Source organism: Hirundo rustica, chromosome 12 (genome assembly GCF_015227805.2).
Source record: "Hirundo rustica isolate bHirRus1 chromosome 12, bHirRus1.pri.v3, whole genome shotgun sequence".
Classification (NCBI taxonomy): domain Eukaryota; kingdom Metazoa; phylum Chordata; class Aves; order Passeriformes; family Hirundinidae; genus Hirundo; species Hirundo rustica.
Window position 1 is genome coordinate 5,590,307 of NC_053461.1, and position 24,529 is coordinate 5,614,835.

Here is a 24,529-nt window from a genome sequence, read left to right on the forward strand (position 1 = left end):
ATTTCTTGGGCCGGTCCCTTCACTTTACTTCGCTTAATGGCAAAACCAGCTTTCAGCAGAATCTGGATGATCTTTTCTCCTTTCTCAAAGACTTCCCCTGCTGTGTTCCCCCATACAATGATGTCATCAATGTACTGTAAATGTTCAGGAGCCTCACCTTTTTCCAGTGCAGTCTGGATCAGTCCATGGCAGATGGTGGGGCTGTGTTTCCACCCCTGGGGCAGTCGGTTCCAGGTGTACTGTATGCCCTTCCAGGTGAAGGCAAACTGGGCCCTGCACTCTGCTGCCAAAGGAATGGAGAAGAAGGCATTGGCAATATCAATGGTCGCATACCACTTTGCTGCCTTGGACTCTAGCTCGTACTGAAGCTCCAACATGTCTGGCACAGCAGCACTTAGTGGTGGGGTGACTTCATTCAGAGCACGGTAATCCACAGTCAGTCTCCATTCTCCACTGGACTTACGCACTGGCCATATAGGGCTGTTGAAAGGTGAACGAGCCTTGCTGACCACCCCTTGGCTCTCCAGTTTCCGAATCATCTCATGGATAGGAGTCACAGAGTCTCTGTCGGTGCGGTATTGCCGTCGGTGTACTGTTGTTGTGGTGATTGGTACCTGTTGTTCTTCAACTCTTAGTAGTCCCACAGCACAGGAGTCATCTGAGAGACCAGGCAAGGTACTCAGTTGTCTGATGTCTTCTGTCTCTACAGCAGCTATCCCAAAAGCCCAGCGATATCCTTTTGGATCTTTGAAGTATCCATTTCTGAGGTAGTCTATGCCAAGGATGCATGGGGCCTCTGGGCCAGTCACGATGGGGTGTTTTTGCCATCCATTCCCGGTTAAACTCACTTCGGCCTCCAATACAGTCAGCTGCTGGGACCCTCCTGTCACTCCAGAAATAGAAATGGATTCTGTTCCTACATACCTTGATGGCATCAGGGTACATTGGGCACCAGTGTCAACCAAAGCCGTATATTTTTGTGGGTCAGATGTGCCAGGCCATCGGATCCACACAGTCCAATAGATCCGATTGTCCCTTTCCTCTACCTGGCTAGAGGCAGGGCCCCCCCTATTCCTGGTCATGGTACACGTTGCTTTCTTCCTGTAAATATGTTCCTGAGGTCCCTTCAAGTGGATCAGTCATATCATTCTTCTTATACTGTCTGGGGTTCTGTGCCTTTGAGACTGGAGCAATGTTGGCTCTAGATGAGCTCTTCGTGGTAGGTGTCTCTCTCTTCAGTTCACGTACCCGGGCTGCTAAGGAGGAGGTGGGTTTTCCATCCCAATTCCTCATGTCTTCTCCATGTTCCCGAAGAAAAGACCAGAGGTTACCCCGTGGAGTGTATGCTCTCTCCCTGGCTGGTGGGTACCTGCTCCTAATGGCAGAGACTCTTGTTGGTTCTGGCGAGATGTGGTAAATTTCTTCCTTAAGTTCCTTTTTAGTTTCTGATGGCCCTCTTCAATCAAGCTCCGGACTTGCTCAGCCAGCCTTGTTTCCACGGATGAGACATGGGTACGAAATGGGGCGGTGACAGTATCCTCGTAAATTCTTAGTTTATTGACCAAGACGCCCACCTTGTCCTCACCTTCCCTCCATTGCAGCGTTGCCAGGTAACGGGAGTACATCTCTGGTCCAAGCCGTGCAAATCTCAACCACATCTGCGATGTGCACTGGACATCATCTGGGCTTTTAGGAAATCTCTCGTCTTCTGAGAAAATGATCTCCAGCACAGCCAATTCCCTCAGGCATCGGGTACCTTGTTCCATTGTGCTCCATTTTCCTTGGTGCACCTGGAGGTCTTCTTTACAAAGGTATCTGTCCCTCACACTTGTTAGCAGTCGCCGCCAGAGGCTGAGAGTTTGTTGGGTTCTCCCGATCCCCTGGTCAATGACCACATCCCGAGACAGCGATCCCAGTTGCCTGGCCTCACTTCCATCCAGAATGGTGTCATTGGCTGCAGCGTCCCAGATGCGGAGCAGCCAGGTTAGGATGGACTCGTTTGTCTGGCGGGTGAATTCCCTCCGCAGGTCACGCAGTTCACCCAGGGATAGAGAGCGGGTGATGATCTCTGGCTCTGTCTCTTCTGCTGGGTGCGAAGGTCCTGCCACATCCTCATCAGTCATTATGCGGACTGATTTGCTCTTTGATTTCTTCTTCTGAACAGGGGCAACTGCCACTGGTTTAGGTTGTTCTGCTTCGGTGACAGTTTGTGTGGAGATGCTGATGGCACTTTTGGTTTCTTTCTCCTCTGTGACAGCTTGTGTAGACACTGACACTGTTGCTTTGTTTTTGGTTCCTTTCTCCTCTGTGATGGTCTGAGTAGATGCAGAAACTGTTGCTTTGTTTTTGGTTCCTTTCTCTTCTGTGATGGTCTGAGTAGATGCAGAAACTGTTGCCTTGTTTTTGGTTCTTTTCTCTTCTGTGACAGTCTGCATAGATGCGGTTCCTGTTTCCTCTACGACAGTTTGTGTAGACACGGATGCCGTTGTTTTGCATTTGTTTCTTTTTCCCTCCTCCTCAAGGAGACGCTGCACCACCCCATGTAGTGTTTGATTTCTAAACATGGTGCAGGCCGTGCAGAGAAGGCAAAGCAGAACTAACAACAATATTATGCTGTCCTTGGCACCTAGAGAGAACTCAATACTTTTGAAAACTGTTGTGCCATACCTAAAAGACTGGAAAAAATCATTCTTTACCCCTCCCCACAGGGGCTGGGTGCGATTATTGAGAGCCCAGATGTAGCATTCTGGACCAGGACAAGAACACAAAATAGAGTATATATTCCGAATGATGCTCATTGCCTCAGAGGTTATCATACAATAAACATAATAGACCAATACAGCAATTTTGGTACCATACCCTGGTCTACACATGAGCATTAAGACCGGCAAATACTGCCCCATGTGTGGGAAAATGTAGAGAGCTAGGTATAAGATATATGAAAGCATGTTGAGCATCATAGCGGACAGCTGTTTCTTTTTTCCTCACTACAAAATTGTAATTCTGACTTTTCTCAGTACCTCCTGCCCCACGTTGGGCGCCAAAATATATGTGCTGGCTTGAAGGCAAAACCAGCGAGAGACTCCAAGTCAGAAAAAACAATTTAATAGGAGAGGAAAAAAAAAAAAAGTAAAATAAAAACACATGCAATGGTACAAAAGATCACTGACAGAGTCAGAATACAACCTGAAACCGTGGTGGTGGCAGTCCAGATGAAGTGGTCTTGTTGAAGCAGTGTTCTTGCAGAAAGGTCTGGTAGCTCTTGTCCTCTGGGAGTCCAGTGGGTAAGGCTGCCTGTGCTGTCCCAAGGCCCCGATTATATCCAGGTGGGAATGCTTGGCTCCTCCCCCTGGGCGGAGCATCTCACAATGGACTGATATAATTTTATCAGTTTTGCAATGGGTCCTTGATTGCCTATTAAACAGAGATAGCTCCTGGGGAGAGTTATCTATGAGTCATGCAGGACGGTATTGATGGGCCATTAACAGAAGATAGTCTGGAGGGAGGGGGCACGGGAAACAGTGGTGCACAACAACATTTCATGTAGATGGTGATAGAATACATACTTTGGGCACATTTTACATTGTAACCTAGGACAGCAGGCTCAGCAGTGACAGTGCTGAAGTGAGATCTCATGCCAAAATGTGGCTGTCATAGCCCTTTCATACCCAGCTGCTCTGTCCTCATGTCTGGGCAGGGAGCACAGGGAAGCAGGGGGAAAGTGAGGGTGTAAATTCACCTGTGGAAGAAGCAACTTTGCTTAAAAAAAGAGCCCCAAGCACCTAGCAGACAGCTGAGGTGAGACAGAGCTGATTGGATTTTTCTCTACAGTAAAGACTAGATCAAAACAAATAAACACAGGAGCAAGTGACACAGAAGGGTTCAGTTTAGCCTTAAGATGATGGGTGAAAAGGTGGTATTGATGTCAGAAATGCCAAACACAACATTTTTGCTGCTGGGTCAAACAGGTGGGCAGGTGCTAAATGGGGTTACTTAGAAACTGAGACCGACACATCAGCAGACAGTAGATGTGTTAGCTGCATTTCTTTTCTCCACCTCACCATTAAAATCACACCAGAAGCAACCACAAACACCACCATATTTAAAAGTTAAAAGACAAAGGCCTGGAAGTTATCCCAGGCATAATCCCACTAGCATCATTACATCAGGGATGAATTTGTCCCAGCATCTTGAAAATTTTCTTGACAATTTAGCTTTTAAACCTACACAGCAAAGTACAGCACACAAGATTTGACAACAGCAATTTTTTCTGCATTGTAACAAGCCTAACATCGGGAATGGCTCAATCAGAAATCCCACAGCACGCAGCCAAGGGGGGGCATGAGAGCATCCCTCTGCACAGAGAGGGTCCCTCTGGGTCTATGCTCTTGGAAGTGCTGTTATTCTGTAGGAGGCAAAATAATGTCATCAGTTTGGTCACTGATCAACAATTATTAAGACTTTCCAGCCAACAAAAACAGAATAAATAAAAAATAAGAGCTGCATGAAGAGAAAAATACTGGAGCTTTTTCCTACTCATGTAATCTACCCTCCTTCCCAGAGCAGGCAGGGGAGGGGAAAGCAGAGGAGTGCCCACGAAGCTTTGACGCATGCCTAGCTCACTGTCCTGAAACCCTTTTCAGCTTGCAGGCCTTGAATAATTAATTGCTTTTTCTTCCACCCTTTTCTTCCCCTGGTGTGCACGACACACTGCTGCAGAAAGTTCACTTTTACCTGGGCAAGGGGCATCCCTCTCCTTGCAGAGGTACTGGAAGCACGTGAGCCCATACACACTGATCCCAAGAATGTGACACTACAGTGAACACTTAGCAGAGACCTCTAATTTATAAGACTACCTCAGACATGAGGAAATGGCACTTGGGCTCCTTCTGGGTCTACTGAGTTCGTTATGAAGCAATAAAAAGACATTCAACCACTCACAGCCCAGAATCTGACTCAATATGCAACACCTGATAAAGTTGAACATTAGGTGCTTTGCTTGGCTTAAGTCTGCCTCTATTTTGGTGTTCATGTTACAGCTGCCAAAAAAACTGCCTGTAAAACCCACTGTACATTAGAAATGCAAACAAAGCACTGCATTCATGACCCTTCCTCTTTCATACTGTACAGAAAATGTTTATTAGCCACAATAGAGAGATATTACATGAAAATGAATAGATCTGAGAATTCAAATACAAGAATATCTCTGGTTCAACAAATTACATCACTGAGAGCTTTATATATCTCTGAAGGGTGAGTAGCTTATACAAGGTTAGCTCTAAAAGTTATTTAGATACATGCCCCTTGTTTTGCTTTCCTGTTTGGAGAATGAATGTGAACTCAGACTTTAGATATGGGATTCTTCTGGACTGCAGAATAGTAAGTGCCCACTGAAGAAGAAACAGAGCCTGACAGCAAACTGGCAGCTTGTGACAAAAGCTGTTTTACGAGTTGAGAGGCATTGGTATTTATAAGGAGAATTATATCCCTCATTTTTCACTTCAGTGGAGATGGATACAATACTTTACCAATTCTTTCTGCCAACTCGACCGTTTAAGGGTTAACTTTGTGCTTGCAAGGCCAAGAGGCTCGGCAGCCCAAAGGTACGGGGCAGGGTGTATTTACCAACTAATCAGGAGCACAGTGGCAGCCACACCGTGAAGCCGTGCGCTGCCTGCTGCAGCACTAACTTTTAGCACTGAAATGCTGTTGCAGCAGGGATTGAAGCAAGCCCACGCACTGCTGCCACGACTCCGACTCTTACTGCCCTCGCTCTCCGTGTTAGACAACACTGACTTCATGCTCCTGCGGACACACATGTTGCAGGTTATCCTGAGCAAACCTCTCTGGTCAACAGCCACGTGCTCTGCACACTTCCAAGCCTCTCGGTTGCTGAATGCCGCACAGAAAAGCCTGGCTAGCTCTGCTTTCAGCCTTCTTCTGCTGGAACTCGGGTAAGAAAACCTCACCAAAACGAGTACGTACTTTAACCAAACTACTGCTGCAAACAGCTTTTCCGCAGATGGGAAGCAGCCAGTATTTTGGTCATGAGATTTTCACCCCGCTCTGTCCTCTTGTCTGCATTCCCCATCCTTTCCACCCCCCATCCTTCCCTGAAGCATAGGCTGCTTTCTAACACTACACGGATTTTTGCTCCAATGCACAGCATGATCTAACTAATTCGCACTTCATTGCTCTGCACACCTCATCATTTGCACATGAAAACAGCAGTCTCTCTCTCTCTATCCCTCCACTTGCTGCCTATTTCTTCCTCCTCCTCCTCCATCCCTTACCTCCTGTCCCTCCTCAGAACAACTCCACCATGGAGGCTGCAGTGAGGAGGCTCACATTACCGGGACTCCACTGCTTTTACAAAATTTACTAGTGTGCTGTGAAACCTCATAAATAATTCAAGACAGACAACCTTTGTCAGGTAAATGAACGTGCCTTTTGTAATGCATCACTCCGGGTTTTCCATCACAGTGATACTCACTGTAGGCACAACCCATATTGATTCAGGAATTCCCCAAGTGTCACTGTGGGAAAGGACAGAACAGTTTTCACACCAGCAGAAGCCAAGGATACCCAAAGTCTACCCAGGGCTTCAGGGAACTCATAACAGAAACCCACTAGTGCTGACATAGCTCCAGTCTAGTCCATGGAAAGCACAGCCGCATCCCCACTCTTCAAGGACAATGAAAGAAGGAACAAGGTCACTGGAGGCAAGAGACAGTCTTATTACAGAACTCCTTTTCATTGCAAGAACTTCAGGGATTTTGACATACACCACAGCTAAAAATCATGTTGCGTCCTGTATTTATTGCATTTAACTCCACGCACAATCAGTGGTGTCGCTGCGAAAAGCGATAGGCAAACTCAACTGCTGTTGTGACAACTGTGCCCAAGGCTTTACCATCATTATTGACCTAGACGGTTTATATGGCATTTAGCACCCAATCTGATTGCTGTCAGCAATTATCTCCTCTGGAGTTCTCAGTCCCAACCAGACGTGCGGGAGAATTGATCCTGGTTCTCCTGAAAGGCATTCTCACATGGCCTTGGGAGAAGCTGTGCTGTACAACAGCTCCTGCACCGCCCCCACCAGACTGAGAAGCAGCTTCCGAGGAGGTGGTACGGCACCTAATCACAGCCAAGGATAACGACCTTACGAGGAGTTAATGAATAGGTACAGAGACCACAGACCGTGCACCCTTTTTCTGGCCCGACTGCGTTCAGATCCTTGTGTCTCCCACCCTGCAGCCCTTTCACCGTCACAAGCTCATCTGCTTAAATATCCCCATCACTCACGCACCAGTCAACGAGAGAAACACTTTGCTTTACAGAGGAAGAATGAACCCTTTGGTCTGCATAAACACCTTTAATTTCTCATTGTATTTATGACCAAAAGATAATGGCTGAGACAGAATGGGAAGGGTTGTAGGAGAACTGTCGAGGAAATGAAGAAAATCTACATGCATTCTGCAAAAGATCAAATAACTTAGCCTAAAGAAAACCATGTCAATAGCTTGTTGACAGGAACTGGCTCTCCAGTAACAACAATTTGTACAACCCCATTCCCCATGCAACCCAGCAATAATAAACTCGAGGATGAAGGCTAGATTACAGGAACTGCTCTAAAACAACAAACTACTACCAACACCCCAGAGAGGAAAAATAATTTTGCTAACAAAACACATTTTGCTTTCAAGAGGCTCCTAGAAAAGTAAATATTGAAGCGTTCAAATACCGTCCTTTCTTACTGAATATTTCACTCAAGTATGTTGCTTGGTAATGACTTTTGCTTTTATTTCATTGGCTGAAACAAGCATTGCCTGACTCGTACAGCGTGTGCACGTGCTCTATGTTGCAGCGTGCAGATGCCCCAGCACACAAGTCCCCGAGAGCCGTTCTGATGGCTTTTGAAGCCAAACACCAGGGATTTCGTTCAAGGGTAAAACATTCAGGTTTCCATTCAGGCCCTCCGTAACCACCTTCAGCTTTCCAGGGGTTCTTGCACACACACACAACACACACAAAGCTTCTTTACAACAAAGCTGCCGAACTACTCTTGTCAAACATCAAGCAGGAGCCCATTTCTACCCTCAGGTCTATGTGCAGGAGCCTTATCGATTTCAGTGGGAACCCACATGCTTTCTCAAGAGAATTTCAATTAACAGTTTCTCGATGTATACAGTTGAAAAACTCAAACTCCTGAAACCACAATCTTGAAGGGGATGATTGCAGGCAGTTTACAGGTTGAGGTGTCACAGGCAAGAAAGCAGCAATGCTCTGCTCTTTCCCTATGTGAGAACTGAGCATGAAGCACTCAGGAATGGCAACAGGAGTGGAGAAATTTGTTTTTAAATAGCAAGAAATATTGCAAATGGCTTTCAAAAAACATTTGTTCCTCTTCGTGAGGCTCTTCTTTTACCTCTGGAAAGTTCAGGGTGCCTCTGCCACCAAGCACAGCCTGCACAGGCTGTTTCAGGGACACTGGGTATTTGTGCCTCCACTGAGTACAGACTGTCACAGAGGCTGCTCAGCTCTCACAGGTACGGAGGGCCATTATCTGTTACTCATGGTGGTAGATTGCCCTCTCAGGGAGCTGTTTCTGCTGAGCGGGGCACAGCAGAAGACCAGCAGGGCCATTTCCCAACTTCTCCGCTCCTTTCCAGACGAGTTCCAATGCCAAGCATCAAAGCCATAATTGGAAGAGATTTTCTGACCCCACAGAAGGTGGTCAGCAGACCAAGGGAAGGAGCTTCTTCTGCAAGGCATTCTGTAAACCCTAAAGCATCCAGTACTAATAGAGTTATTTATTTCAAGCCCTGATAGCCCAGATGTGCTATCACTACTAGCATCATTAACCTCATTTGGGGTGAAATGACAAGTGCAAACCAAAATCTGCTACAAAGAAGCAACTAATTTGGGAGAGGCAGCCTCAGGCCCACCTTCCAGTAGTGATGGGAAGATATTAAGTCTTTACTGCTCACTATCTGACAGGAACAAGGGTAACACCTCCAGCTTGCTGCCCAAAACAACTGTCCACAGTGCTAGAGTGCTGACAAGTGCTAAACCTGTTGGAAAAGCAGGACTGGAGCCCACATTGGCACTTTCCCCTGCAGACATCACTTTCTCCTCTGCTGCCTGGTCAGAGATGCCCTGCAGAGCAGCCACGAAGCCAAGGAGACACGCAGCAATTCTGCACACACCTGCTTCCTCACAAGAAGCAAATGGCTGGCCACCCTCTAGCAGATGGCAATTTCCTTTCAAGTCCAAGTGACAAAAATCCTTGCTGGAAAGTGAGGAGGGGCTTTGTTCTGCTCCCCACCGGCAGCCACATTCCCCAGCACTCACGTGCACCATCTCCACTAACGTGAGGCAATGGCGATCCAGGTACAGGACACCCCTGACTGACCAGGCTTTCAATTATCTCACGCCAAACTGCTCAGAAATTCAAGCAGAGGTTTTTACCGTGCTGCCACAGGAATCCCTCTGTGTGCTATTTGAAAGAAAAATTAACTGCAACCAACAGCCCTCCTTTCCACAGCCATTAATCCCGTTGCCCACATAGATGTGCATTCTTGTATATGATGATTCCTAAAAGGAACCTTGTCTGTCAGTGGCCATCACCTAACGTGCCCGCCCCAGTGGGTTTGTTCCAATCTGGGATTTTGCTGTTTAAATCGCAACAAGAAATTCCCCTTTGGACAACTGGCTGAACCGAGCTTTCCTTAGCTCAGCATAAGATGATTAAAACCATGCTACCCGGGAGGAGAGAGATAATGTAGAACACCAGCGATTTATCAGGGACAGAACCAAGAATCAACACGCTGACAATAATTAATACAACTGTAAACAAAAATAAAAACCAAAAATGTTCTTTATCTTCTTCCTTCGTTCCCTTAGGCAAAATATCCTAATCATTCGGTCTGGTCTGTTGCTTGCCAGAATGAAACAGTTCTGAGGCTGCTTAAAAATGCAGCCTCGTTTTTGAGAGTCCTGTAGTAAAAGATGACTTCAGTGATTTACAGAGAAAACCTCTAAAGACAAACATGTTTCTAATCAATGCTCTGAATCATTCACAAGGGTGCATTGTCCAAAGTAGGAGAAAATTAGCTGGTAATGGGAAGAATTCAGCAGCACATCTCATCAGCTCAACTCGGCTCCTTGTAAATCTGCCAAAAAACTTAAGTTATATCCAGCCGCTTTAAAAACAAGAAGGGTGGAAACAGGTAACTACTCGGGGGGGAACAGTCAATTACAGGGGATTGTTCAAGCCTTGGTGCCAGTTACCATTGCACTCTTTACTCCCAATAAGTACTTCCTTCCCAAGAAACAAACAATCAGAGCAGCCCTAGGGCAGAGCTCGCCAGGCATCTCAGCCCACAGGTTATATACAACATTAACCTACAGCCCAGCAATTGTGCATCATCATCAAATACCCAGCCGTGACTCCTCTCCTCTCTGGCTTCACAGAGCAGGTCATGAGGGGAACCAAACAAGGAAGGTATAAGGTCAGGTTGAGGTTTTGCGTTCCTTCTGTGTCTCTTCTCCAGATGCAGCCAGACGGCATATCGATTGCCACCAGGCACACACACAGAATTAGTGGCCTTTTCGGGACCATTCCTCTATATTTGCAAGAAATTATGGATCTTTGCCAGTAAGCTTCACTTTTTGCTTATCTTGCCTCACTCAGTGCAGCATTCAGGCCCACTCTGATAAAACCTCAGATAAGAGAGCACAGAGCTAACAAAACCTATGCTAGCAAACCCCTCCAAATTAATTGGAATCAAACTGCTTTGGTAAAAAAAGCTGGCATGGTTTGATAGAATAACATAGCTAATAGGGTGAGGGAATGCAAGCACATTATTTACAACTTACAAGCCTTTTTATGTCTCTCTCAGTAGAGGAAGCTTCTTATAAAACTTTCTGCAGCTAGAAAGAAAACACAGCTTTGACTCACAAACTGGTACCAAAAAGAAATTTCTCCTATAAATTGATACTGTATTCTGAACTTAATGAGAGAATGCAACAACTTGCAATCCGTGAAAAGCTGCTGAAATATCAAAAACATCCCACAAACTTTAGCTGTGCTTCATCACATCGAGAATCCCCTTTGCTTCTTTAGGCATTCTCACGGAAACAGAGGAAGAGATCGCTCATGAGAGAGCAGGGCTGGATCAGGCCGTAAGGCTGTGGTACTTGGATGAGGATTGGCATGTTCCCTTTCCTCTCCTGCCCCTGTAGGTAGACATTTCTCAGGGTCTTATTCTGAAGAATTTCTGTATTTACATGACAGCAAGAAAAGGGAACCCATCGGCTCCCAAAGGTAAAAGATACTTAAAAATATGAATACGTGCCCCAAAAGAATCCAGAAGGAATCTGTCTGAATGGGAAGGATTTCGGAATAAACAATCATGCCTTCGGTAAAGACAGATATTAACACAGCACACGGTAACAGTACTACAGCTCTCCCAAATAAACAACACTGTTTCTTCTGCCGATAAGCCCTCTTTTCAGAAGGCCCGGCTACATGCTTGCAAAAACGTACTTTGAGATCAAAGACACTAATCTAAAAGGCTTTCAAAAATACTTCCTATGACATATATATATGTGAAGCGTATTTCTATTCTTAAGCAAATCACAAATGACAAGGCAACTGACATAAAGCAGTGCACATCCACTGGGGCAGCACGAAGTTAAGGGCAACACTGCTATTATTAACTCTATGTCATTGAAATATTTCCCCCACCTTCAGAAATGCACACTGTAAGGACACGGTGTCAGCCTTTACATGCAATCGTCTGGATTTTTTTCAGTTTTGTGTCAACAAACCTCAGCAATTCGTAACGGAGATGACAGCCTCTTAAAATACATCTCAGCAAGGTTTCCCGTGGATGTGTGGAGAGGGGCAGGTTTAAGGGTTACCAGGGTGGGTAAGAGAGCCATCCCCGTCAACAAATAATCCCAAACATTAACTTCTAAAGCAATTTCTTCTTCTTCAAAAAATCTATTTATATCCTTCCTGCAACGACTCTCCAGTCCCCCACCCCCTCACCCAAACGAGCTGCTTTCCGATCCTCTACAGTAGATTACAGTCAATTTTAGTCGCCAAAGAGGGAAGGAGAGGAAGACCCGCCAGCTCGGATAGCCTGTGGAACTATCCAGCTATTATTAGTTTATGCTCAAACTCCGGTGGGCACGGCCGGTTGTGGGTACCATATTGCGTGCTTGAAACGAGGACTGGGGGGGGGAAGGGGGGGGTCGGAAAAGAAGTCCTTTTTGGTCTTTCCCCCCTCTCGCCACATCAAGGCTCCGACAGCCGCCCTGTGGACCGGCACCCGCCGGGGAAGTTTGCGCTTTCCAGCAACTTTGGGTCCGTTCCTCGCCTCGCCGCTCCGGCGGGGAGCGGGCGGAGACCCCCGCGCCCGCCCGCATCCAGCGCGGCGCCGGCCGCCGGCACCGGCAGCGCCCGCCGCGGCCCCGCCGCCGCCGCTCCCCCGCAGGCCCCGGGGCGGCCCCGCGATGCGCCACCGCGCCGGGCCGAGCCGCGGGGCGGGGGGTACCGGCCGGGGCGGCGGCACTTACGTGTGCTGCTGGGGAAAGCTGTAGCCGTGGGCGGCGGGGGCGGCGAGGAGCAGCAGCAGGGCCAGGTGGCCGCAGAGGGCCGGGGCGACGGGCGCCGCGCTGCCGGTCGGAGCCGCCATCGCCATGTTTCCATTAACGGCGCGGCGGGGAAGGGGCAGAGGCGGCCCCGCGGGGCGGCTCCCCCCGCCGCCGCTCGTGCGACGAGCGCGGCAGTCCTCGGCAGGGGGGCGGCGTCGCGCCGGCTGCGGGCACCGACCGGCGGCCGCTCGCCCGCTGCCTCTCCGCGGCGGCCGGCACTGAGCGCCCGCTGAGCGCTACTTTCCCTCAAATAGGCGGCCCGGCCCGGCCCGGCCTCCTCCCCGCCCGCTCCCTCCCTCCCTCCGGCCCCCCGCGCCGCCCCGGCCCCCGCCGCCCCGCCGCCGCGGCGCATGCGCCCGGCTCCGCGCCCCCCCCGCCGGTCCCGCCGCCCCCGGCTCCGCGCCGGGCTGGGGCGCCCCGGCCGCGCCGTCCCGCGCCCCGCCCGGGCTCTGTGCACCCACCCCGGACCCGTCTGCCCCCGCCCCGGGCACTGCCCCGCCGGAGGGTCCCCCCCCGCCCCGAGCAGCGAGGGACCTCGCGGCTCCTTCCCATCCTCCGCTCGCTTCTGTCACTGCCGTTCCTGCCCGGGTACCGCGTCCCCTTTCGGGGCCACCTCCCGGAGGCACGGCAGCGTATGGGAATCTCCAGTTATGTTTAGTATAATAATAATAGCAGCTATGATTTTTGGGTTTTTTTAAGCACACTATTTTGGGGAGCGTTCCTGAGTGTGACAGAAGGGCAGACTACAAATTCAAAATAACGGAATTAATAACGGCAGCCCCCAAATTGGCAGGGTTTCTGAGCCAGACTTTTGAAGGCCTGGATTTTGAAACGCTGTCTTCTGGATAGCTGCAGCACAATTTCCTCTTCCCTAAACTCAAACCCAGGCTGTTCAGCTTCACGGGAGCTGACCACTGGCAAGGCAGGGACAGCTGGCAAAGGCAGAGGCAGGAACATCGTTCACACGCTCTCCTCCCCAGATAGGCTAAATCTGGACAATCAGGGGCTAGGCGATGTGTAAGTAGCACTACCTTGTCCTCTTTAACTCCAAAAAAGGTGTCATGCTGGCAAGGTTGCCAGATCTGGCCAGATCTCTCGAGGAAGAGCCCCACAAATTAGGCATCAGCACTTTAAAGATGCAAAGGCTTCTTGGTCCTGCCCACAGTAACAGCGCAGCAGTGGCAGGACAGGAGCTCCTGGCAGTTTGGATTGCAGCACAGAGGTTTAAAATTGCCTTCCAGCTTGGGAAGGGGAAGGATTTTGATAGGGAGAGGTTGCTTCTCTGAAACACTCCATGCCCTCCTTTTTAGGAGGGGTTTTCTTCTGCTGATGCACAGAATTGCCTCCAACCTTTGATTCTGCTGCGTAAAGGAAACATTTTGGGGTAGCACAGATCCAGACTCAGACTCTCGGGTACCCCAGGAGCGCTGAGACTGCCAAATCAAGTCATGTGGGCACATCCAGGCACATCATGAGTTTCAGAGAGGAGCAGTGATGGGACATTCAGGATTTGATGCACTGACTCCAGCTCAAGCTGCTTCACAGAAAGTTCTTTTTTCAAAGAGGCAGAAAAACACTCTAATTTTCCCAACTCACGTTGGAACTCAGCAGTAAAACCCACTCTTGAACCAGAAAATAGGACTTGCAAAAACATCACACCCTGACCTGATATGTTCAACATAGAAATGAATATGCACAGTAATTTAATACTTCAATAAATTATTAAGAAATACTTCAGTTTTCCCTCTCTAGCTTCTGTACCACGTGCAGACTAGAATTATGCTTTGCACACTCTTCAGGACATGGTCTAGTTTTGCATCCTGTATTTCAACTGCACCTGCCACACAGTTTAATCCAGGTTTGCATGGGCTGTTACAGCTAAAATCACAGTTACTGACCTGTCATCCAGAAGTTTCCAATTTACAACCTCCAAGAGTGTTTCAGCAATGGTAAGTGGATAATCTCTAGTGTATACATGGGAAACAGAGCGACAATAGGATAAACAGCTTGTCCTTTGCTGACAGAGTCAGCAGCAGATAGTAAACACTCTGCATTGTGTAGAATTTGGCTTTACAAACTCTTGAAAGACAAATTCTGTTGTCTGTTACATCCCTACTTTCTGTCCCAGAGGACCTGGGTTAGCATCTGTCTAACAGATACAATTTAACTCCAGATATGAGCCCACAGGGTCCAGATACTTGGTTCCCATTCCAACAGGATAGCCAGGGTCTATGAGCCAACACTGCCATTGCCAGATATCCTTTATAATACGGGATTTTTCTGCATTATGTAATCTGATCCTCTGTCCTGTAAGAAGTGCTCAGGGACACAACTGTGTATTGCCACGGCTATCAAGTGCTTTTCCAAGTGCCTGGCATCCAGCAGCTGGCTGCTCTACGATTGAAAATGCTTGGTGTGGATGCAGCTCCAGTGCTGGATGCCCCAGCCTGTTGTGCTTGAGCTGCGTGTGTGAACAGAGCAACTCTCCATCGCAGGCACAGTGACCCGACGCATTCGGACTAGCAGGAGTGATTTATATCCTTGAGATGTGGCTCTCCCAAATGCTTACAGTTGTTTTTGTTTGATACCAATAACAATCTTTACAAGTGTTTTGTTTGATACCCATAACCTTCAGAGCAGAATTTGATCTTGTGGTCTTACAGGAGGAGGCAGATCTCTAGATGTCAAGTAATTACTTTCACATGTGGCTGTTTGGGTTTGTTAACAGTAAAGACCTGCCTGCTATGTCCTTGTTTGCAAAGAAAGGTCCTGTACTACTGAGATGAACATTTTGGTTTAGTTCTATGAAGTTGTTTTTCTTTTCTGTTTCAGATGTTTTTTGACTGTGTAGTACTTATTGCTGCAATGTCTGCAGTCCATACATGGATATGTTGGCTAGTAGCAAGCTGGTTGGAAACAGTCTTAAATGTAAAGGGTTAGAAAACAGTCATAAATGTAAAGGGGCATAATCATGGAATAAGTCAAGATACATGCCACAAAAAAGTGTTGATTCACTCTCGTGTGCTGCTAGATTAACCCTGTCACCTCCCAGCCAAACTCCTTTTTCTGGGGCACTTATATATACAGATTTATCAGCAGCTTCCTTTTACTGCTCAATCTAAAAATGCCGCAAGTTTAATTTCCAAGCTGCACATAAGGAAGAGCCACATGCAGAACCAGTATAAACAATGTATTATAAAGACCTTACATGGCAAAAATTTTCAAAATCAATGCTGTCCCAAAAGGGAGAGAAGCAAATCTGTGGAATCATCTTCCAGCTGGTATTCTGTTGAGAATGACAGGGAAGACAGCATTGCTACGAACATTATCCTTCATATTTTTTTGCAGCAGTTGTCACTACACTGTGGCCTGTTTGAAACGCTGTCTAACCCGCAGCACCAAGCATCACCAAGCCACAAATGTGGGCTTGAACATGGAGTTCAAGCCATCCCCAGCAGAGCAGCTTGTGAGATGTCAGTGTAGGTCCTCAGAATCAGCCTAACTTTGAAAGCACCATAATCTACACAGGACACGGTGAAATTCCACACAATACCCGAAATACTGACAGGGCTGCAGCAAAACAGGCAGCACCACTGCTGAGAAGCCATGTAGGAGGAGGCTGTCTAAATTGTTCTTATGGCTGATTTATTTGCAAATGCAGGTGGATGCCAGAGAAGGTGTCAGATTAACTCTTCCCTGACTGATCGTTTCTCAGGAAAAATGTAAACCTTTGCGGTCAGTAGGTGCTGTATGGACATGCTTCTTTCCTTACGCCTTCAGGTACACAAAATTTGGCCTTCCCCATCCTCTGCTTTCATTCAGTACCTTGATGAGAAGAGACAGTCATCCACACTGTCCTAGCAAAGCACACATCCTCTGTGCAGACCGAGTGACCAGAGGAATTAGCGAGGATGCTTCTCTCCCACTCTTGGCAATTTACAGTGAAGCACCTCTGCTTCTGCATTCCTAAGGGGCAGCAGAGATTCCAGTGTGCCCAAGGCAGCACAGCTCAGCACAGGATTCCCCATGAAGGGCAGTCAACACGCCTGGACACAAGCTTCAACTTTAGGCAGATTGGCACAAGTACCTGCCTTTGTATTTGAACGGTAGTCAGCAGTACAAATCTGTCAATTTAAACCTGAAATTCCCTTTCATGGAATTAGTTCAGATCCACAGTTTTGTAATTACAAGTGCAGTTTTGCACCCCATGGCTAAACATGTAAATGCTGGAGTAAATGATACCTATAGTCTTGACAAATCAGTCGCTGAGTGAGAGGTTAGATGTTGTTGGCATTCTATTAAAGAGAGACAAATAAGGGGAAGAGGTAATTAAGAGTGAGCAAATGATAACAGCTAATGCACATCCTGACTTCAGAGGTTTGCTCTTATTCCAGGTTCTTAAACACTGAGCTCCTCAGCTAATGATGTATAGAGTTGCTTGATGCCAGATGTCATTGTTTCAGAAAGAGGGGAAAAGAATACACTTAACATTGACAAAAGCACAAGAAGCAGTCGTTGCACTTACCACAAGTCATGGAAAGCCACATTGTTTTCAAAAGCCCAAGAAATAAGGAAACAGCATCATGGATATTTGTGGAGTTTTTGATCCAGAGCAAATAAAAACCTGCAAGTAAAAAGCAAAGAGTTGTTCTGTGGATACTAATATGGACAGGAAAGGGAAGCAGCATGGGGACAAGGTTAAAACTATTCCAAAATCCTTTCCTAGCTGTGTCCGTGGGGCACTTACCAGCATGTTTCAGGGTCTTTGCTGGTTTGACATTATAGAGTCCACAAAGTGTATATTTTGAGAAGCATACAGGTGTTTTGCCCAAACTTTGCCAAGCCAAAGGCTTGATCTGAGTCCACAACAGGAATCAATTCCTTCAGCCACTATCATTTTGCACTATATACCTTTTCTAGACAGTTTATGAAGTACATGCACTCCATGTCAAACTGGCAAGTCTCATAATTCCTCTAGGTGATATTCACATTACAGAAGCCTTGGGCATGACTGAAAGCCTTCTCCGGAATTGTAATTGGGATTTGCTTATTGACTTAATTTTTTTTTTTTTTTTTTTTTTTTTTTTCCCATTAGTACAGAGATGCAAAGTCCAGTCCAGGACTGCAACATTTCCAGCTCTGTAAATACCTAGCCTCATTGCCAAAGGGCTGATGGATGGCTTGTAAAATGGAGTACAGTCCCACAATCACTTTGGAGACTGCTGGGACAGCTGAAGACAGTTTTCTTACAGCTTTTACCTGTACCCGTGCTCAAGGCAGACCTTTTGTGTTAAATAAAAATGTGAGCATTCAGTCAGTCAATTTAACTCAAGCCCTAGTCACCTGCCATTGAATCATTTATCTTTGGGATCCAAATGATACTTCTGCACAATGTGAAGGTGAAATAGCTGAGGTCAGCAACGTAACAAGTCACACAGCAATGCAGTTACCTAATGTAGTCACACCTCACTATTGCTTTAATTTAAAACATGGTTACTGCACAACAGGAATCAACACTTGTTTCAGAGTTCAGTACAGGAGATACTCAACCTTGACCCATATGGAACATGAGATGGTTTTTTTCGTTTAGTTGGACAATGATTTAGGATTGTCATCATATTAAGTGCTTCTCCTGTGCTCAGCACAGAGATTAATACTGTTCCTCCAGCATTTTACAGGGAAGGAATATGTACTTATGGTATATATATATATATATACTCATGGTAGTTCCATCTTGGAGGTGAGCACCTGTGAAATAAAGGAGCTGAGTGTCATGCCCAAGGACATGCCAGAAATCTGTGACATTGGAGGAGTGAATCCCAGTTTCCTAAAAACTGAGCCCTAGAAACTGTCAATTCCCCAGGGCCTTGCTCTGTGATTGGGGCCTGTAAATGCTTCTCCAAAGTAAATACAGTTTTCTTATTATTAAATTCAGAAGACCTAAAGGTGATTTGATTAGATATATAAGTACCAAGAAGGCAGGGGTTTTTAAAGGGCTTCTTAATCTAGTGGAAAAAGACCTATTACAAGAGCCAATGGCTGGATTTTAAAGCCAGAAAATTCAAATTAGAAACAAGGTACAGAACGGAGGGGTTTCTAACTATAAGGGTGATTAAACACTGGAAGGACTATCTAGGAATTATTTCCCTTTTGAATTCCTCACATCAAAAGTAGATGTCTCTCTGGAAGATCCAATTTTGTGAAACACATGTTACTGGGCTCAGTACAAGGGTAACTGGATGAAATGTCTGGTTTTTGCTAAGCAGGAGGTCGGATTAGATCATCTTATCATCCTTTACAATCTTAAATTCTATGAATCTATGAATAGTAATGACCATCATTGTACGTTACAGCTTGTAAAACAGCAAAGAGCGCACTGCAACATAGCTGGGAGACAGAATAAAGAAACACGTTATAAAAAAACCACTTTGCTCTGGAACTAAACTTGCGACTAGTAATTATTTAAACTCCATCCATGTGTTTCCAAATTTTTTCCCCAAACAATATTTTAATTAGATTTCAATTATAGGGGAAAAATAATAATCTGATAATCAAATAGGCCCTATTGCACTCAGAACAGCATCACCAACATTCCTGCATAACGTTTAAAAGCCCAATTGATACATAAATTGCTGCCAATTCACAGGAATTATTCATAGAAAATCTGTAAAGGAGGGCTTTTCTAAAAGGTTTTATAGGCCTGAGCCTGGGATTCCTCTATTATATTTGAGTAGCTATAAAAACTTTTGTGCCAGATCATAACATTCTGTAGTTGGGAATGCAATCGATTTTACAGAAAAATATGTTTTAGCAATGTATCAGGGAGATTTTCAAATAAAGACATTGGCACTGCTCTGTGTTTCTTTGCCCATAAAGCCAAATTCTTTTACTGCCATACTACAGCCTTCATCCTAAACTTCTACATCGGTTTAAAGACCCACTCAGAAATCAGGACTTGTGTCTGCTCCCTTGGGGTTGTGAACGTGATACCTGTTTGCCAGATACGGGTCTTAAAAAAACTCCATGAAGAGGGATCTGGAGGCCTCCAGTTTGCATATTTGCCTAATGTTCATCTCCACACCATAACGTTTGAGCATCTCACATCTCTAACAGATTTATCTTCCCACCACTTCCGAGATAACATGAAGTGTAATTCCCACGTTACAGTAAGGAAACGGAGATGTGGGGCATCTAACGCGTTTTCCTAACATCAAACATCAGTAGCAAAGGAGGGGCTGTACAAAGGTCTTGCAATTCTGAAGAGGTGTGCCTCACATTCCAGATTGTCTTTGCCCTTCTGCATTTGGCTGGAATGAAAATGATTGGAAAAAAAAAGCAAAAGAAAAAATCAAGTTAGGCAGGCAAATTTTCCCTACAAAGTGTTGCTTTTTTGATGGGGGGAAGGTAAGAGATGGTAGGCTTCACAAAATTCCAAAAATTTCTACTAATATCTTTCTTAAGAATTTCAGTCATCAATTGTGTGTGTGAATTTTGGAAGGAAACACACACAGACGCACGCAGAGAAGTCCTTATTTTGGAACAAGAGCTAAAACTATAAAAGCAACAAAATGAGGAAAGTAGGCCTGCAGCAGTGTGGGTTGATATTCTGTCTTTAAATCATTCTGGCACTTGTTTTTTTCCCCTCAAGGTAGAAGTGGTAAGCATGAAGGCAGAACTGCAGTAGCCCTAAATCAGAACATGCCTCTCTTCCTGGGTTTACAAAGCAGACTCTTTGCATTCCCAAACAGAGGTCTTGGTGGCTCTCTATAGTGCTACAAAGACAGTTTCTGCACAGCTGTTCCCTATGTACAAGCCAGCTTGCTTTCTTTCACACCATGCATATTTTAGTACCAGTGACACATCCTAACATGGCCATTGGCTGCCTTTTCTGGCCATACGCAGGTGGTCCCTAAACATCCAGTGTTTGAATGATCCAAATCTATCATGCTGCTTATTCTGTAGAAGTCAAAGCCATATAATCCTCCTGATATTGTGATATAAACTAAACTTTGTGAATTCGTTTGTATTTTAAGATACTTTTTTCTTATTCTTTTTTTTTCCTCTGCAGGAGTATCCTCACCCTCTGCATCCTCCATCCAATTACTCATTTTTCTTTCTCTTTTCTCACCTCCATCCAATTACTTTTCTTTCTCTTTTCTTGCCTGCCCTATTGAGCTCTTCAGTCCAAAGATGAGGTGACAGTGCTGTCTTTCCTCAAATCCCCATGATCTTTCCTGCAGTCTCCCTGATTCTACCAAGCCAAATTCTCTCTTCTTTTTTCTCTCTCCTCCCCAGTGTTCCATTTCTCCCCTCCTCTCTGTTCCTGCATCTGAAATACTCCCTTAAAGCAAGAGTCTCTGTCTCTTGTGTCATTTTGATCTTCTCAGCGCTACCAATCACGCTATTCCAAAATGACAGAAAAATATCTCCAGCCTGTTAATCCCAGTTAGCATTATAGCAAAAGCAGGCAGCTGCAGCAAACACTGAAAAAAATCAAAAAGAAAACTAGGAGCACCCTACTTCCAAGCTAAAGGATGGTGAATCATAGTGTGTGCAGCTACAACATATTGCCATGATGTTCCATGTTAATATTCCAAGAAGAACCCTGAAAACTGGTCAGAAGTGCTTTCTCTGAAGCACACCTTGAAATGTGGGCTAAGCAGGGAGCCCACAAAGAGGTGCTTCCCAAAAGATGCTGAAGGAGATGCTGGACATTATCACAGCTGGAGGAGGTGCACTGCACACATCTCTAAGGCAATTCCATTCATCTCCCAAGGTTAATTCTTTCATGAGCTGTGGGTAGCCGTGACATTTTTGCAGAAGACTGGCATCTGCCACAGCTCCTGGAATTATGGCCAAGGTAGCTCATGATTCATGCATGCCCATAGGCTTAATGTAGCAAGTGTGTGGCAGGACAGAAGCATCAAGTGTAGCAAAAAGGGCAGTGAGAACAGTGGTGGATCAGGCCCTCCCCCTGTGTCCTGGGCAATGAGGGGCATAAAAGAGAAAAGATAAAGCCAAACACAGGTTATCAACACACAATGGTGAATGTATTCTGCATTTAACCACCCCAGCTACTTTTCTTGCCCCCTTCCACATTCCACCTTTTGCTGGGTGTCACCTCATTGCTGAAAGCAAAGCACCCAAGTGATGATATTCACTGAAAAACAAGCGCAGGCCAATCACATCTTCCCTCTCCAGTGCTCCTGCCACCCACAACCAGCCATAGCATGGTCTATGCATCAAACTGACGGGAGAGCCTGCGTGCTGGACACAGGCAAAATTAAGTAATGATGCTAGCAATATAAGGAAAGATCATGGACGTGGAAAAATTTGAAACGAAAAATAAGCATTCAGGTGAAAATATATTTACTACTTTCCTTTAGACAGCTAATTATTTTCTTTCTTGATACCTCCCACCTTGCCAAAAAGTCTCTGGCCAGATTCATAGTTTAGTGAAAGCTCTAGGGTTTTCTGTTCTGGTAGCAATCTTTTTTGCAGAATCCAGAGCATTTTCCTGTGCCATGTGCCAGATCATTCCTGCAATAGGGCAGCAATATCCTGTCCTGCCTGGGGTTCAGGAAAGCAGAGTGGAGGGTTTTTTTTTTTTGCCTTCAAACCAGCCTGAGCTCCCTTTGGCTTGTAGTGTAATAGAGGGGAGAAAGACAGGATTTGAAAAAGAGAAAGGATCTCAATTTCCATTCCATTCTTGATCCTTTAGAGAAGGAACTGGAAGAGACATTTCCAGATAGATGCAGAATACAATTAGGGTCTGGAAGCACTCTTTCAGGAAGAATGGGTGTAGCAGTTCTGCTGTGATATTTTCTCTACACTAGGCTATGAGAGATAATGGGTCTAATGGTTAAGCTAGGAGTATCAGGAGACTTAATTTCTAGCCCTAATTATATCAGAAATTATCTATCTTTCCTTAAGCAAATCCCTTGATTATAGTGCCACAATTTCCCAGTCAGTAAAATGTTTAGACACCTCCAAAGCACTGAGATGCACAGATAAAAAACATTACTGTCATCACATGCGTGATTTGCAAAGGGAAATTCACGTAGGTGAAACTTCTGACCGAAGCTGATGGCCAAAGTTTGCAAAGCTTTATTATATCCTGAATTGCCTCTTTATTAGTTCATCCACAATATCTGGGAACAGTCTATTTTATAAGCCCCGTGATACTTTCTGTTGGCATTGGCTTACAGTTTCTCAAGTCTATCTAAGTTTGTAAGTATGTTTATCACAAATTGAAAATCAATAAAGAGGGCTTTTTTCAAAAAATGACAGTATTATATGCTTAGATAGAAATGCAGGAATCCTCTGTGTCTGAACTGCTTTTAAAACTACCTGTCAGTGAGGTCTCATCTTTGGCACAAAAATTGAGCTGTTCCACAGGTACCTTGTTTGGGCTACATACAGCGTGAATCTCTTCCCCCAATTAACCCCCACCCCAGGTTTGCTGACTGTGACTACCACCATAGTGTTGCAAAGAAAAGAGGAATCCAGATATCAATGTGATTCAAGGGCCTGGGAGACTGCAAGAGAGAAAAAGGGTATTTTCCGAATCAGTTCCCCATGAAATCATTGGAACTAGCGTTGTCCTGGGGGATAATAGAATGGATCATTAGGTGCCTTAAAAAGTTCACATTGGATTTTGAAGCCACCCTGCAAGATGAAAAATCAGTAGTTTAGGCAAATAAATAAAAGTCAGTAAATCCTCTTTCAGCTAAGAACACAGGGGCAAAAGGGTTGTAAGAAGAGATTCCCGACTTCACAAATTATATGCTTCCATCTCAAATCCTTTTTTCTCTTCCCTGGTGATTTAATCACACGAGGTACCGTAAATCAAATTGCTTCCTTTTCTCCTCAAGTGTGAGTTAGCTCTTAATTAGGCTATTGGGCAAAAATGAAATGCATCCTATTAATAGCTTGGGATATCCTTTGTGCTAATGTAAAGGTTAAAACCTATCTTTGCAATGTTTCTGGAGTGGGATTTTGCTCTTGCAGACAGATGATTTACCTATTGCTGAATCCACTGGAATTAATTCTGATTTACATACTCATAAAAGAGTAATTTGGCCCATGGCATTTAATTTTTCTGTTTCAAGCTTTTGTTCAGATAAGAGAAGAAGATATATGGGATTGAGTGCCAAGGTGAGCAATCATTTGGGCTCAATTATTTTAATTGTGTGCTTCCCGTGTGTACATCAGAGAATATAATCTAACATCTATATCCAGGTGAGTCTCCCACCTGACAGAAGGATGCAGTCTACATATGGACATTATCCCGAGGTACTGCTGCATCTGATAAACAGGCATTGCTCAGCCATGCCATGAACATGTCATCATGCCAGCACCAGGCGATGTGATGACACTACACGGTGCTGTGATGGCATCTCCTCACAAGGAGAACCTTCCCTGCTCCTTCCCTCAGGTCACCAGACAGAGGAGCAGAGCCTGCTGCAGCTTCCTGCTGACATCAGACTGTGCTGGCTGCCTTAGCTGTGCAGGGTCTTGGATCCGACCCCTGGCACACATCTAAGGCAGATGTGGAACTGATGGGAGCTGACTGGATCTGATAAAGCCAGTATCTGAGTGGAACTTGTCCCAAGCTGGCCTGGGATAATGGGAATTTATGTCTTCATTTAACAGCTGATGAAATAAATGCACAGAGTTACGGTCAATATCTGAAAATATAGGCTAAGAATACTGGTGCCTCTAGACAATGTTGACTAATATTTACTGCCAAGATTATTCTTTACGAGGAGATATTTACCAAGATTCATAGAAGTTATGAAAACTTCCTCTCACTTAGAGTTTTTCATAGAATGGCTGAAGATTTCTAAGGGAAAGATGT

The 24,529-nt window shown here is 45.6% G+C and overlaps 1 protein-coding gene across 2 annotated transcripts in view; it reads right to left on the bottom strand.

Moving 5' to 3' along the window:
- The window catches only part of CACNA2D2 (calcium voltage-gated channel auxiliary subunit alpha2delta 2), a 220,024-nt gene extending 207,308 nt beyond the window's left edge, over positions 1-12,716 (bottom strand). For both annotated transcript variants that reach the window (XM_040075949.2, XM_040075948.2), the window contains exon 1: positions 12,592-12,716. In XM_040075949.2, the coding sequence (XP_039931883.2) occupies positions 12,592-12,716 (125 nt within the window). The remainder of the gene's footprint in view (positions 1-12,591) is intronic.
- Positions 12,717-24,529: the final 11,813 nt, after the last annotated feature.